This window comes from Haliaeetus leucocephalus, unplaced genomic scaffold (assembly GCF_000737465.1).
Source record: "Haliaeetus leucocephalus isolate CR32 unplaced genomic scaffold, Haliaeetus_leucocephalus-4.0 Scaffold840, whole genome shotgun sequence".
Lineage (NCBI taxonomy): Eukaryota > Metazoa > Chordata > Aves > Accipitriformes > Accipitridae > Haliaeetus > Haliaeetus leucocephalus.
The window spans coordinates 1,107,777-1,120,774 of record NW_010973276.1 but is presented as its reverse complement, the minus strand read 5'-3'; the positions used below and the strand labels follow the sequence as shown (position 1 = coordinate 1,120,774).

The 12,998-nt window shown below is 46.0% G+C and overlaps 3 protein-coding genes across 3 annotated transcripts in view; 1 reads left to right on the top strand and 2 right to left on the bottom strand.

Moving 5' to 3' along the window:
• Nucleotides 1-2: 2 nt before the first annotated feature.
• SRRD (SRR1 domain containing) lies at nt 3-2,313 on the top strand (the record flags this gene model as incomplete). Its single annotated transcript, XM_010582260.1, has 4 exons — nt 3-169; nt 388-433; nt 700-1,102; nt 2,246-2,313. Coding segments are annotated over 3 exons (438 nt in total), but the record flags the coding sequence as incomplete, so codon positions are not given.
• Nucleotides 1,142-10,657, bottom strand: TFIP11 (tuftelin interacting protein 11). The gene is made up of 12 exons (XM_010582046.1): nt 10,384-10,657; nt 9,984-10,137; nt 9,134-9,290; nt 8,470-8,597; nt 7,839-7,991; nt 6,505-7,014; nt 5,692-5,798; nt 5,292-5,460; nt 4,844-5,087; nt 4,047-4,189; nt 3,604-3,769; nt 1,142-2,412 (listed from the first exon to the last, which is right to left on the bottom strand). The coding sequence occupies exons 1-12, from the start codon at nt 10,578-10,580 to the stop codon at nt 2,057-2,059; spliced, it is 2,484 nt and encodes an 827-aa protein (XP_010580348.1). The 5' UTR covers nt 10,581-10,657; the 3' UTR covers nt 1,142-2,056.
• A 1,448-nt stretch (nt 10,658-12,105) lies between these two features.
• Nucleotides 12,106-12,998, bottom strand: part of TPST2 (tyrosylprotein sulfotransferase 2) — an 8,909-nt gene continuing 8,016 nt past the window's right edge. Inside the window, exon 5 of the mRNA XM_010582044.1 lies at nt 12,106-12,187. Within this exon, the coding sequence (XP_010580346.1) occupies nt 12,158-12,187 (30 nt within the window). The 3' untranslated portion in view covers nt 12,106-12,157. The remainder of the gene's footprint in view (nt 12,188-12,998) is intronic.

The following is a 12,998-nucleotide window of genomic DNA, read 5'->3' as shown; positions in this document are numbered from 1 at the left end:
TGGTTTACACGCAGGAGGGGAAACACGGCATTGAGGGATCGGCCACGCTGTTTTACATGGTGCACTGTGGGAAAGCCTTGTACAACAACCTGCTGTGGAGGAACTGGTCTGAACGGGCTCTGTCCAAAATGGTCATCATTGGGAACAGCTTTAAAGGAATGGAGGAAAGGTGGGTGCAGGCCAGCCAGGGAAGGGGTCTGGTGCCTCCAACAGCGTTTTCCTCTCCTTGCTTCCTTTACTCCTTTTTTTCTATTGCTTCGGACAGTGTTTTGCTCATTTTCAAGTGGCAGTCATCAACCACCCCCTGCCTTTTCTGTCCCCCGCCCCTCTTCAAAAAAGTTGTGTAAGTTCACTGCATCTAACGCTGGTTACCTTGTGTTATTCTAGAGTATTGTCAGCAATATTGGAGAGAGATTATTCTTACATAGCAAAGGTAAGAGTCACTAGTTTTTTAACATTATTGTTTTGTGTTGACAAAGCACCTTCTAATGAGAAAGGTTATTTTTAAAACCTTTGTTCCTGGCCACTACAATATAAAAATTAATCACTTTAGGATCATTCTACATTATCTGCAGAACACACTGCACACAGGGGTTTGCCTTAATGTAACACCATCCTCATCTTCACTGACCCTGAACTGAACTTTGCAGAAGAATTCTTCTGCGTCATACAGTAACTTTTTCCCCAAATGCTCTTAAGGTCTTGAAAGGGACAGAGGAGGTGGCGCTCCCCGCTCACCCTCGCTACCTCGACACCTTTAATGACACCTCCGTCCACTGGTTTCCCTTGCATAAGCTGAAGGAACTCTCCCCTGAGGTCTGGGACTTTGTGGAGGAGCCAAGGTACCAAGACTGCGACGACTTGGAGATCATCAGAAAGGACGACAGAGCTGATGGGTGCAGTTCCGTTGCCGCCGAGTCCTGACCACTCTCAGCGGCAGCTGGGGGGGGGGGCTCGGGGCTGCCTCTCTTCCCCCAGCAGCTTCTGCACAGCCAAGATGTAGCTGAAGCACCGACAGTGTCATTGTGCTCCACCAAAAGTGGCAACACCTGAACACTTGAGCATGATGGGATATTTTTGTATCTTAATTATTTAATAAAAGGTAAAGCTGTGCTTTGACTTATACTCACTCAACTACAGCGAACAAGTTTAACTAAAACCTGCCTTTTAAAGCAGCCGTACTGCATAATGATTGTTCTCTTGATCCTCTTCCCTTTCAGGAACAATTCAAAGCCTTTGCGTGTACTGTGTACACTTTGAAGTATCGGGAAGGGGGAATTACTTCAGAGGGGTTTGTAGTTGAAGGTATTGGTGTCTGGTTCCAAATGCAGGCTTATAAAAGCTTTCTTAGAGGCAGTGGCCTTCAGCTGTCCAGTGCCACTGAAAGCAGCTCTTTGTCTGTTCTTCTGTTAAGAATCAGGTCATCTCCCTCTAGGGGAAAAAAAGCCTCCGTTTCCCTCCCTCACCTCTGTGCCCTGAACTGCTGCGGTCCCACAGCACACCTGTGAATTTGCTGGAAAAAAACCAGCTCCCTTCCAGCTCTGCGTTGACAGGGCAGAGGAGGCAGGCAGGGACTGGGCTGAAGGAGCCACTGGCACACCCCAAGAGGGGTGGGACAAGTCCCAGCTGTACATAGTAGAGAGGAGCCTGCTGCATTAGGGACACTCTCAGGACAGTAACTTTCACTGCCAGAGCAGAGCAGCAGGCAAGGAGAAGCTGTGACATCTCTGTCCCTGGAGACCTTCAGGACTTGGCTAGACCAGCCCTTGCTCATCTGTTGGAGCAGAGAATCACCTCCTGTGGTCCCTTTTAACCTGCTGATAAACTGCTGTCACAGGCAGCAATTGCACAAGCATCCAAACTGCTTGTTCCTCCCTTAGTGCCGACTTCCACGTGTCATTTCATCTCTTGACACTGCCTGAACAGCTCTTCCAAGAAAAAAATCCCAGCATACAGCTGAAGTTTCACTCTATTTACAAATCTGTAACTTCTTTATTCTAAAACAGTTACACTAAAAATATTAGCAAAACGGTCTTCACAGTTCAAAGCAGAGGACTCACTTGGCCATGTCAATGAGACTCTGGAGAGAGGTTGGCACCCATGTCTTTTCTCCTTGTACAAACACAACACCTCTGTCAATGTAAATGACAATCCGTCCAAATGTATACAGCTGTTTCCCTTCGTGCCGCTTTCCAATCACAGGCATGAAAACAATGTTGTGCTCCTCTGCTTTTGTCTGAATTAGGTCCTTGAAGTTCATTGGCACAGAGCTGGCAGCCATGCCGATGCCACGCTGGGCCATGTTTTCAGCCTCCCGACGCTCCTGCATGGCTTCGTACTGAAAGTCTTTCCTCCGCTCGGTGTGAGTAAGGTAGGCAATGTTCTCTCGAGCGCCTGGCTGCATGTACCCACCTGTTTGGAGAGACAAAAGATGTGAAAACAAGGTCCCAGTCCCTTTCTGGTGGAAGGTCTATGGGTAAACTCCAGTCCAGGACACACACAGTAAAGTCAATCTGTAATGTTCTGAATCCTCCTTTACACATTCTAATTGATTAAGTTTTATGCTGTTAATGCTAATACAACGTAGACTAGCTAGGTGAATTTGAGAATTGCAGCAGAAGCAACAGGATTTGACACAATCCCAAATTGTACCTGAGCATGCACAGGAGAGGAAGATGCTGCACTGCTACTGGCAAAGGGAAAATGTGAACAACAAAAAAAACCCCACTCCTGAAATCCAAAACCTAGCCTGTGTTCTCCGTTTGCCACTGCTGGGTTACAAACAGTGGCTATTGCAAAACTGGGCTGAGGACGGAGCAGCACTGTACTGCAGGAAGCAGCATTGCATCAGGAGCACTTTCACTATCAGTCCCCAGTTCACTTTTTGGCTGCATGACTATCACGCCAGAAATTTCTCAATAGGTGAATTCCTCTTTCTGCAACGCTTGCCTGTAGTTGTATCATTTTACCACAGAAATAAACCTAACACTTAAAATGGGCCTCAAGGAATCCTCCATGTTTCTGATGCAGATTCTCCATCGTACAGTACAATAAGCAGGCAAGAGGAACGCAGGAAAGGAGTTCTTGGTCTTGGAGGACAGGGCAAGTCTCAGGCACTGCCTTCTCTTTTATAGAGTTTAATTCCCAGCAAATTCTTAACAAAGTCTTTTAGGTGACAGGGAGAGGCATGTGGAAAGGGCACTGCTCTAAAGCAAGGAGAAGAACCAGTATCTCGCCATGAAGAAAAAAAACCCAACAAATTACAGCTTCGGAAGTCAGTATCTTTAAGTGATGGTCTCTCAGCGACTGACATAAAATACACTATAATCAGGCAAGGCTGAAAGAGAATCAGTTGCTTAATGGCACAGGCAGCCAGTCACCAAAAACCTGTTTCTGCTTCAGTGAAGCGCAGACAATTATTAAGTAGCCCCTTACAGGCATTATTTACGGACACAGCAAGGTAAAACACACGTTGAATTTCACTGCTCATGGGAGCTGCTACAATGCTGATTAGCAGGGCCATGCCTAAATACAGACTCACAAGAACCAAACATTGCTGTACTGCCATCACAGTAAACAGATCCATCACCAGAAGCCACCTACCAACACTGGAAGAGACAGCCCGGTTCATGATATCAAGAGCTTCATTAAATTTGTCTTTGATCGATGGATGTGCTAACACTTGGTCTGAGAACATGGACTTCCAACCCAAGTACCACTTCGTAATCTCTTCGTAATTGGGGCTGTTACTAAGCCAAGAGCACAGCACCTGCAAAACAACATGACAGATCAAATGCAGAAGGACAGGTACATTTACAGAGGAGAGTCCTTATTACCACTTAGTTTATTACTGAGCTTTCAGTAAAAGAAAGGACTGTGACAGTCTTAGGAAACAGTCTGTTCTGATGTGTATGGAGCTATGAGAGGCAATCACCCCGTTTGGTAGTTAAACCATTTCAGCACTGGGGCAGCAATTACTAGGTAGGAGTCACTAAAACACTTCACGGTGAATCAAGCCTGTTTACTCAGCCTTGACAGTTTCTCACCTGCAGCCACTTTGGGAAGAAGTGTTTCTCCAGCAGCCCAACAAGACTGGAGACGGAAATCATCCCCTCCCAGTCAATCACCCAGTAGAAGGCATCCATGTGCTGCTGGTGAGGGTTTATGATGAGTTCATTCAAACACATCCCTGGGAAAAGGGGGAGAAGAATTAGAAAAGAACTTGACTCACAGTTTTACCAGTGCCCTGACCTATTTCACCAGCAACACACCTGATTTGAGGAGCACCTGTTCTGCATGTTAGCCTGAGGGACATTCATGATCTTTAAACTGTTTGGCTGATCCCCGCCACCAAAACAGTGTGCTTCCATTTCCAGTGATTACAATTTGCTGCCAGAACTGAAACTTAAAACGTTCAACTGTTTTTTAGACTACAGAGCCTTTTAGCCAGTTTGCATGGTTGAAGGGTGAATTACAAAATCTCATACTGAAAGCATTAGCATAGACCAAAGAATACAGGAGTAACAGAGAGACATTTTATAGCTTGGTACTATCTGACAACTACCAGATATTCCTGTCAGCTGAAGAACAGAGGAATCAGATGATTTAGAAAAATAAGACAGAAAACACTGAGAATACTCAGAGCACTCCCCCACATTTTCTAAAACATCTGAAAAAAAGGCATGGTACTAGTAGCAGAAAAGAAGATGCAAGCTTGGTCTAAACTTACTAATAATATTCTTTGAAGTAACACTGGTAACCATGTTAACACCTATCTTTTCTAGGTGCAAGGGGGAAGGTGGCAACAAGCAGATTCCAGAAATTCAGCACTGTTTCATCTCACCTAGTTTAGGCACAATGTTTTTGACCATGAAAGCCTCCCATGACCCAGGTGTGAACACATCTTTCCAGGGCTGAAGGATAAGTTTGGCAGAGGAGTCACTGGGATGCCACTTCTGCAGTGCATTTGCCAGCTTATTTCGGATGGGAGAATATAGCGGCTCTAATCGTGCCTGCATCAGAGGAAGCCAAGGGTGGATCCACGAATGGATTGGGACTGTGTCTGTCAAAGGATTCCAGCTTTCAACCTTGAGGTAAAACAGAAAAGATTAAAATAAGCCCATCCATTAGCAGTAAGTCTTGCCAGCTGCAAAAAGAGCCATAATGCAACCCCCTAACGCCTAAATGCATCAGCAGAGGCAGCAAACTGGTATTTTAGAAGTTCTAGTTGACTGAAATTCAAATACTGGTTCAGAGCATGGCTTCATTCTAACACAGCGCTCTCGTCTTACCTCCTTCTGTAGCTTGGGGTAGATGAGCTGATCCAGAATGTTGTCCAGTATCCAAACAGGAACAACGTTTACCCAGCTATCCAAGAAATCCACCATCGACCCACAGTTCCTCGGTTGCCACTGAGCCACTATGTTTCTGACATATGGCATCCAGATTTCCCACATCAGTCTGGCGAGGGGAAGGGGGGGGAATCAAAGTTAAACTTAAAGCTATAGCCCCAGACATAAATAAACCAAATGGTTACTGTTATTTAAAAGCTACTTCTTTTTATATAGCTGACAGCTGGATTTTAACAGACACATCAAGAGAATCATCTGGAAAGCACACTTGTATCTGTTCTTTTCCATCCCTGAGGAACGAGCACTTGAAGACGCTGCACAAAGCACATTTGCCCTTTACCTGTGAAAAGCATCTGTTGACAGGTCTTGCCCACTGTGTGATAACAGCTGATCATTTTCCAAAAGGCTCTTCCACTTGGCTATGATCTCTGTGCCATATGTACAGTCCTGGAAATGATAAGGCATAAGCGGCCTTTATCCTTTTTCATTAATTTCAGCTGGTATCTACAAAGAGCAGGCTGATGGTATGTTCGGCTACAAACAGCTTTCTCACCCACTCAAAAGGCAAGCCATGATTAGTAAAGCCCCACAAGAGGAAAATCCCACTTTATGGATTTAACATACCTCTGGGGGGGGGGAAGAGGATAGTCTGAACTTTTTCATGTGTACAGAGAGAATTCAGACTCTTACCTATCACACCCGAAATGGCATTAAGAATAGTCAGATCTGTGCTGTCTACTTGAAAGACAGACCTCTCCTGCTTTTGCAAAAAAAAAAAAACCCAAAAACGACTAGAGACTTAGCTTTCATCTACTTTTTCTTCCCAACACCCATGAAAGGAGTTGATTTTAACCTTACAAGCTCCTAAACTGTTAACTGCTTTGCAGAACAGTAGCCTTCCGTCGTAGCAAATGTCTGAGAGTGGGTCCATCTTTTTGCACACGTTTATTTCACTCTGCCATGAACAGTGGGAGTTTTCTCTGGAACCTTCCTCTCCCCTGCTAGGAAAGAGGAAGGAGAGTTTTCTCCCTCTCTCTCTCCAGACTGACAGGAATTTGGGACAAAAGGGCAGGGCGTAGAGGAGGAAGTCAAGATAATAAAGACTACATAAGCCATCAAGTAAGAACCACAGATAAATGAAACTAATACACACCTTGAGGGGATCCCAGTTCTTGAAGTAATCTTTCATGAGAGGATAGACTATTGCTACTGCCAGGTCTACCCTATCAGACATTCTGTACTCTTCATAGTACTTGTCTTGAAGCGTCTCAAAAATCTTTGCACATTCGTCCAAGGTTAAGGGATTTTCACAACTGGGCTGCATCCGTCTCTCACACTCTTCCACCATCCCCAGCACCTTGCTGAGATTGCTAATTGCCGTCTCCTCATGCGAGAGAACTTCAGACATCTTCTGGATCTCATGGGTCAGGTTGACAACCATGTCTCTCTCGTACTGCAGCTGCCGGTCATTCTGGATGATCTCCTGCTCTGTGATGTCAATGAGAAGTTGCAAGTTGTGCTCCAGCTCAGGCAAGGCAAACCCCTGGGGCTTGGAGTCTTTGCCCAGTGGCTGCTGAGGACTGTCATCTGGGATATTGTGCTTGTGGCTAATTTGACTGTAGCTGTAATAAACCTTCTGCTCCCGGCCCGTCATGTCTATAACCTTCCAAGAAACAAGAACAAATATTTCGTTAAAAAAACCCTGTATCTCGTGTTTAAAAAAGGAGGAAATGCCTGGCTCCGAATTGAAAACTGGAGATTTCCACGTTTCTTAATTATTCCAGGAGGCTACCAATACACTCTGCTATTCTGAATGAGGTGACTGGGGATTGCATCCAAAAGGCCTACTCCTGACATGAAGAGTTAGAATGAATAAGAAACAATTTGGAATCAGAGCCGGAAGAGTCTCCTCTTCTGACCTGAGTTTTACCATTTCGCTGAGTAATTCTACAAGCGGCGATGATGCAAGTAGTATACTATTCATTATTGCATGGAAGTCTTAGGTACTTTGACACTTCCTTTAAAGACACATTAATTTTAAATGAATAATTTTATTAAGCATGTACAAGACAAATCCCTTACTGTCCCTTTTAGGTAGAAGATTGTTCAAACTATGTGTTTAATTGCACAATGCCAATAAGGACAACTGTGCTTTCAGAAGTGGGTGAGCGTTTTATCTACGGCAAATGTGAAACAATTAAACTTAACTTGCAATTAAAAAAAACCCCACACAAACCACCCACTTTTAAGCTAATTTGCATTTTTCTGAGGCCAAAGAACTTGCTTAAAAACAAATCCAATGTCCTAAGTGACACAGGAGTCTATTACATGATTCAGTCATGAGTTTGAGGACTTGATTTTCATGAGGATGCAGACAGCCAGTTCTTAGAACTGTTATTAAGGTTACCAATGGCTAAAAACCACTCACAATACCAAAGCAGACAAACTGTTTCCCAGAGATGCTACCTCTTAGGTTATCAACCTTACCTTGACTTGAGACAGCTCCTTCTGAGGGGCTGAAAGCTGCTTGTTGATCCTACCCTTGGCTTTCAGTTCCTCTACTGTCTTATAGCTGTATTTGGGCTTTTTCTTGCCTCCATTAGGATCCTTCCGCCACTGACTGAGCTCTTTTTGAAATTCCTAAAGAGCAACAAAGAGGAATTGTGGTCACTGCTGTTTGTCATGCCCCCAAATTTGCCTCCATTTTCTACAGGAAAATAACCATCAGATCAAGGAAGAATGCTGTACAGCAAAATAACTGGGAAAGTGGTAAAGCTTAGTGACAAACTGGCTCAGATGCTGTGGTCCAGTCAACCACCCTATTCACAATGCTAGCAGTACATTTCTAGTCTTTTTTTTAATGTAAACAAAAGACAAAGATTATTTGCCCGGGGTGACTCTTTGAAGGTGGGGTTCTAGCAAGACTACTGGAACAAGTGAACCAGAAACAACAAAAAGAACATTACGGTGACAAGAAAAATGTGTCTAAATGAAATTCACATGCTATGTCTTTAGCTTCTTATCTAAAATGAGCCCAAACACAGAAGCTGATACCAGAACTGAATTCTGTACATACAACACAACGGGGAAACAGACATACCAAGAATTATACAAATACCTCTTCAGCTTCTTCTTCCGAGTCCACAACAGGGAAGTCTTGCAAAGACTGGCTGGTTCTTTCAGAGCCGTATGCCCCCACAGCTCCTTTGCCTTTTCTCTGTTTTGCCTCAATTGGATTGATAATACCTAAGAGAGCAATAGTTAGATCAGAAAGAACAGTTTATTTACTGAGAGAGAACAGTGAGTGTTTTTCTTACAGTGCCCTAAGTTATCAAATCAGCACAAACATCCAGCCTCGTATTCTTCCTCTATTACTATGGTATCTTCTACCACTTCACTAATTTTAGTGGCTATAAAAATCACTTAATTCCAGCACACACCAAAAAAACCAAAGCAGAGTATTATTCACATCTGCATTTCACCGCTTTTTTTTATTCTGTCACATAAAATAACATCTCCTTTTCTATGGGCTGACTGCCTTTGGAATTTATCTCCCTTTTTTCTTTCTCTTTTTCTCTTGCAAAATAAAAAGAACATAAAATTGGCCTACGGTAGTTTAAGTGCAATTGAATCTTATCATGAGGACCCAGATCACTTGCAAGAGATGCAAGAAAACAAGAATGAATTTGTAAGCTACCTGGAAATGGCAGTTCTTCAAAGAATCCAATCTCTTCTCCAAATTACTAGTTAACAATAAACAACCAGACACACAATCACAGTACCTTGAGCATTCTTCCCGAGACCTCTTCCGGGGACGTAACCCATCTTCTGGAGAAGCTTCTGCCCAATTCCCTTAGTGTGTCTCTCCCAGCTGCCAAAATCCACAAAAGATTTTGTCCCCCCTACAAAGCCTTTCTGACTAGGCTTGAAATTACCACCCTGTTAAAACAAATAAACAAACAAAAAAACCCCACATGACCTTAAGGCATCATAATAATCAAGCTTTCTGTAATTTCACTCAAAAGGAAGTTTCTTCCCAGAAGTGATTCAGCTGTCATCACACTGCACAGCTCACTATGTCATGACTTGTACATCCAAGTAAGCTGCCTGACATCTAAGGAGTTTCCTGAAATTCCTTAGATGGAAAAGGAAAGTCCTGACAAGCTTAGAGTGACAACCTGGCAGTTACTAGGCTCCACCACTGACTTTAGCTGAAGCTGCTTCCTGATTCTTTCTGTGTTTGGTAACTGAAAATAAGGGTTTGATTTTTAATCAATAACATGCCTAGATTCATCATACTATTCTGCAAGATTTAAAAAAAAAAAAAAAAATCTTTGAAAGGCAGCAAAGCACAGACATTCTTTTATTTTAACCTCAACTGACCAAAGGGAATATTATGGAAGACAAAAAGGCCCAAAATGACTCATGTTCCCAAGGACACACAACTATACCTCAGAATGGCTACAGATGACAGAGAAAACACTTCCCTTAACTGCAGGCCACCGCGTGTGGTTCTCTGGGTTTAATTATTTCTCCCTTTCTTTATCGCTCTATATTGTTTCTGCACCTTTGACTACAGCCTAGGTTTCATAAATACATGATGCAGAATTGAAAACTTCCTGGATAACTCACTGTTTTTAACTTCTTCGGCACAAACTCTTTAGGGATTTCCTCCTGCTTAACAGGCTTTTCATCTTCATCGGAGTCTTCTTCCGACGCATCCTCAGCTGCTGACTTTTTCAGCCCGGCGCTGATGAAGTTCACGGGGGCCGAGTAATCCCTGGAGCTACACCAAACCCAGACCTGTGAGCCAATTCTGTTCCAGCGGACCAGCCCGCCCCGAGGGCAGCCCCTCTCCCAGGCTGGGCTCTTCGGGAAGGCGTTTACAACCTGAAAACCTCCACCAGAAGGGGCAGCCACCCGAGCCCTGCCCACCCGGCTCCCCACGCCCGCCAAGTGCGGCACAACCGGGGCCTGGCCGAGACGGCCCGGCTCGGCCCGGGGGCCCCTTCCCTCCGTCCCCGGCCCGTACCGCTTGCCGCCGAAGCTGGGCCGCTCCTCGTCCGAGTCGCGCTCGGCCCACACGCCGTAGGTGGCCTCCTCCTTGCTCTGCCGGTGGCGCTGCCGGTGGGGGTTGAACTCGTTCTGCAGGTCCCAGTCCGACACCTCGAAGTTCTCCATCTCCACGCCATCTTCCCCGTCCGTACCGTACAGGTGCGACATCGACATGGCGCTCCGCGGGCACCCCCCGGCCCACACACGGGGACCGCGGCCCAGCCCGGCCCCGCTCCCCCCGCCGATCCCAGTACGCCGCGGCCACCCGGAACTAAATCGTCTCCTTCCGGTAACGCACTCCAGGCGCCGCTTGAGCCACGCCCACAACCGTGGAGCTGCTGGAAGGAGCGGCCCCGCTAGGGCCTCACGCACAGCAGCTCCTCTATGGTTTGGCGGCCCGGCCCCAGGCGCCCCGCGGCCTGCACTGGGGGGGGGAGGCCTGAGGCCGGGCCCCCCCCGGGAGCAGAGAAGGGAGAGCAGAGCCTGCGCTATTAAAACAACATTTTAATGGTGTGCAACAAAGGATAGGAGGCCGGGGGCGGGGGGGAGGTGGGCTCATATATTAACTCTGCAATAGCCTCTGTAAGTCACAGGGAAGGGCTGGGGGGGGCGGGGGGAGGGTGTCACTCGCACGACAAAGGCTCTACAAGGTCAGGACACCTATTGCTGACCCGCGGATTAGAGAACAGCGTTACGAGACATTTAAACGCGATTTAACGAGTCCCACGGCCACAGCATACACGATCTCCTCCCCACGCCGGCTGCGGTTTCCACAGATCCTTCGTCGGGAAAAGGCGGACGACGATGCGTAAAACGTTTGGCCTTTGCAAATAAATGCAAATACATTCCTCGTATAGCAGTCATTTTGGCAATAGTATTAGCAAGCAATATGCTTGGATAACCGATTTCCACTGGTGCCATTGCAAACTCTTCTTTGTTGGACAACAAAAGGCCAGTTGCAGCATTCTGGAAGAGAGGAACACACAGACTCAGGTGCAGGATCCGGTCACGCCAGCACAGCAGGTGCACAACTAATGGTTTTGAAGTGGCCGGGACAGAAAAAAATAGCAAGAAAGAAACCGAGTCCCAGCTCCGGGACAGTGGGCACACAACTTCTATTCTCACGCAATGCTTCCGATTCTTTTTTATTTTTTTTAGCACAATATACTGCTTTTACATAGAAACTAGTTTTTAAAGGGTCATTTTTAGTAAGAAAAATGACATTTTATGTTTCAGCGTAGAGGCTAGCTGAAAAGAGAGACAGAAAAACATCCAACATATCAACGCTTGTATCTGGAGCAGAAACCCAGGGGAGCAGCCTTGTTTTTCCAAACTGACAACAGACACGACTGCTTTATCTTCCCTTCCACGGGTCCACAGCACGTCCTAGAAGACAGCTGGGGAGCAGCTCAGCTCATCTACACATTTCCACATCCTGTTTCAATGCTCCCCACGGGGACAGTCAGTAATAACTCTCTGAAGTGGCTGATTTCGATTTTGCTGAAGTAAGCCAGTTTTCAGACCTCAGAAAAAGAATTTCTGACAAATCGTCTCACGTAACAGTATTGTTCTGAAAACCTACAGCAACTGTGAAGGGGATCATTTGCATAACGAGCGTGCCTGGAGCAGCCTGGCTAATCTACAGGCACAAGAAATTACACAAGCGAAATGCTACCCCTGGAGCAAAGCAGGCAGATTTGCCCGAGTCCCAGAATGAAGTACAAGGTCTTACCTGGAAATCATTAATTTTCTTAGTGAGAAGATGATGTGTTCTGAGTCACCTAGAATAACCCGGAAACAGAAGGGTCAGCTTTAAACCACCATCTGCAACTCAAAACATTCCTGCTGTGTTCCCAGCAGCAAGAAAATGAAATGTTTAGGATGCAGAAAGCAGCACAAAGGCAGAGAACCAGCAGCCAGGAGATGCTGCCACGAGACTGCAGCCTCTTGCTTCACTACCATTCACACAACACGAACCACCCTGGGCAGCCATCCAGGAACTGCCAGCAACACCTCTCGCAGTGAAAGCCACTACACACTCACTTCACCAGCGGGCTTGCTTCCTCAGTCCAGGACTGGGCTCTGCATCTTCTCGCCCAACACTGGCGATGCAGCTCAATCCCCCTGCTTTCTTTAGGAGGCCACGTGTTGAGCAGGTAAAACCTGGCACCTTTGACTGAAACATCAACACCAATCTCCTGCATCTCCATACTGTGCAGGTAGCGCTTTCTGGAGAGTCAAGAAGTCGTCTTTTTTTTTTTTTAAAGGCTGTATGTGTGTCCTGGTTTCAGCTGGAATAGAGTTAATCGTCTTCCTAGTAGCTGGTATAGCGGTTTTTTTGGGTTCAGTATGAGAAGAATGTTGATAACACACTGATGTTTTCAGTTGTTGCTAAGTAGTGTTTAGACCAAGTCAAGGATTTTTCAGCTCCTCATGCCCAGCCAGCAAGAAGGCTGGAGGGGCGTAAGAAGTTGGGAGGGGACACAGCCAGGGCAGCTGACCCAAACTGGCCAAAGGGCTATTCCATACCATGTGACGTCATACCCGGTATATACACTGGGGGGAGTGGGTCGGGGGGGGGGGGGAACGAAC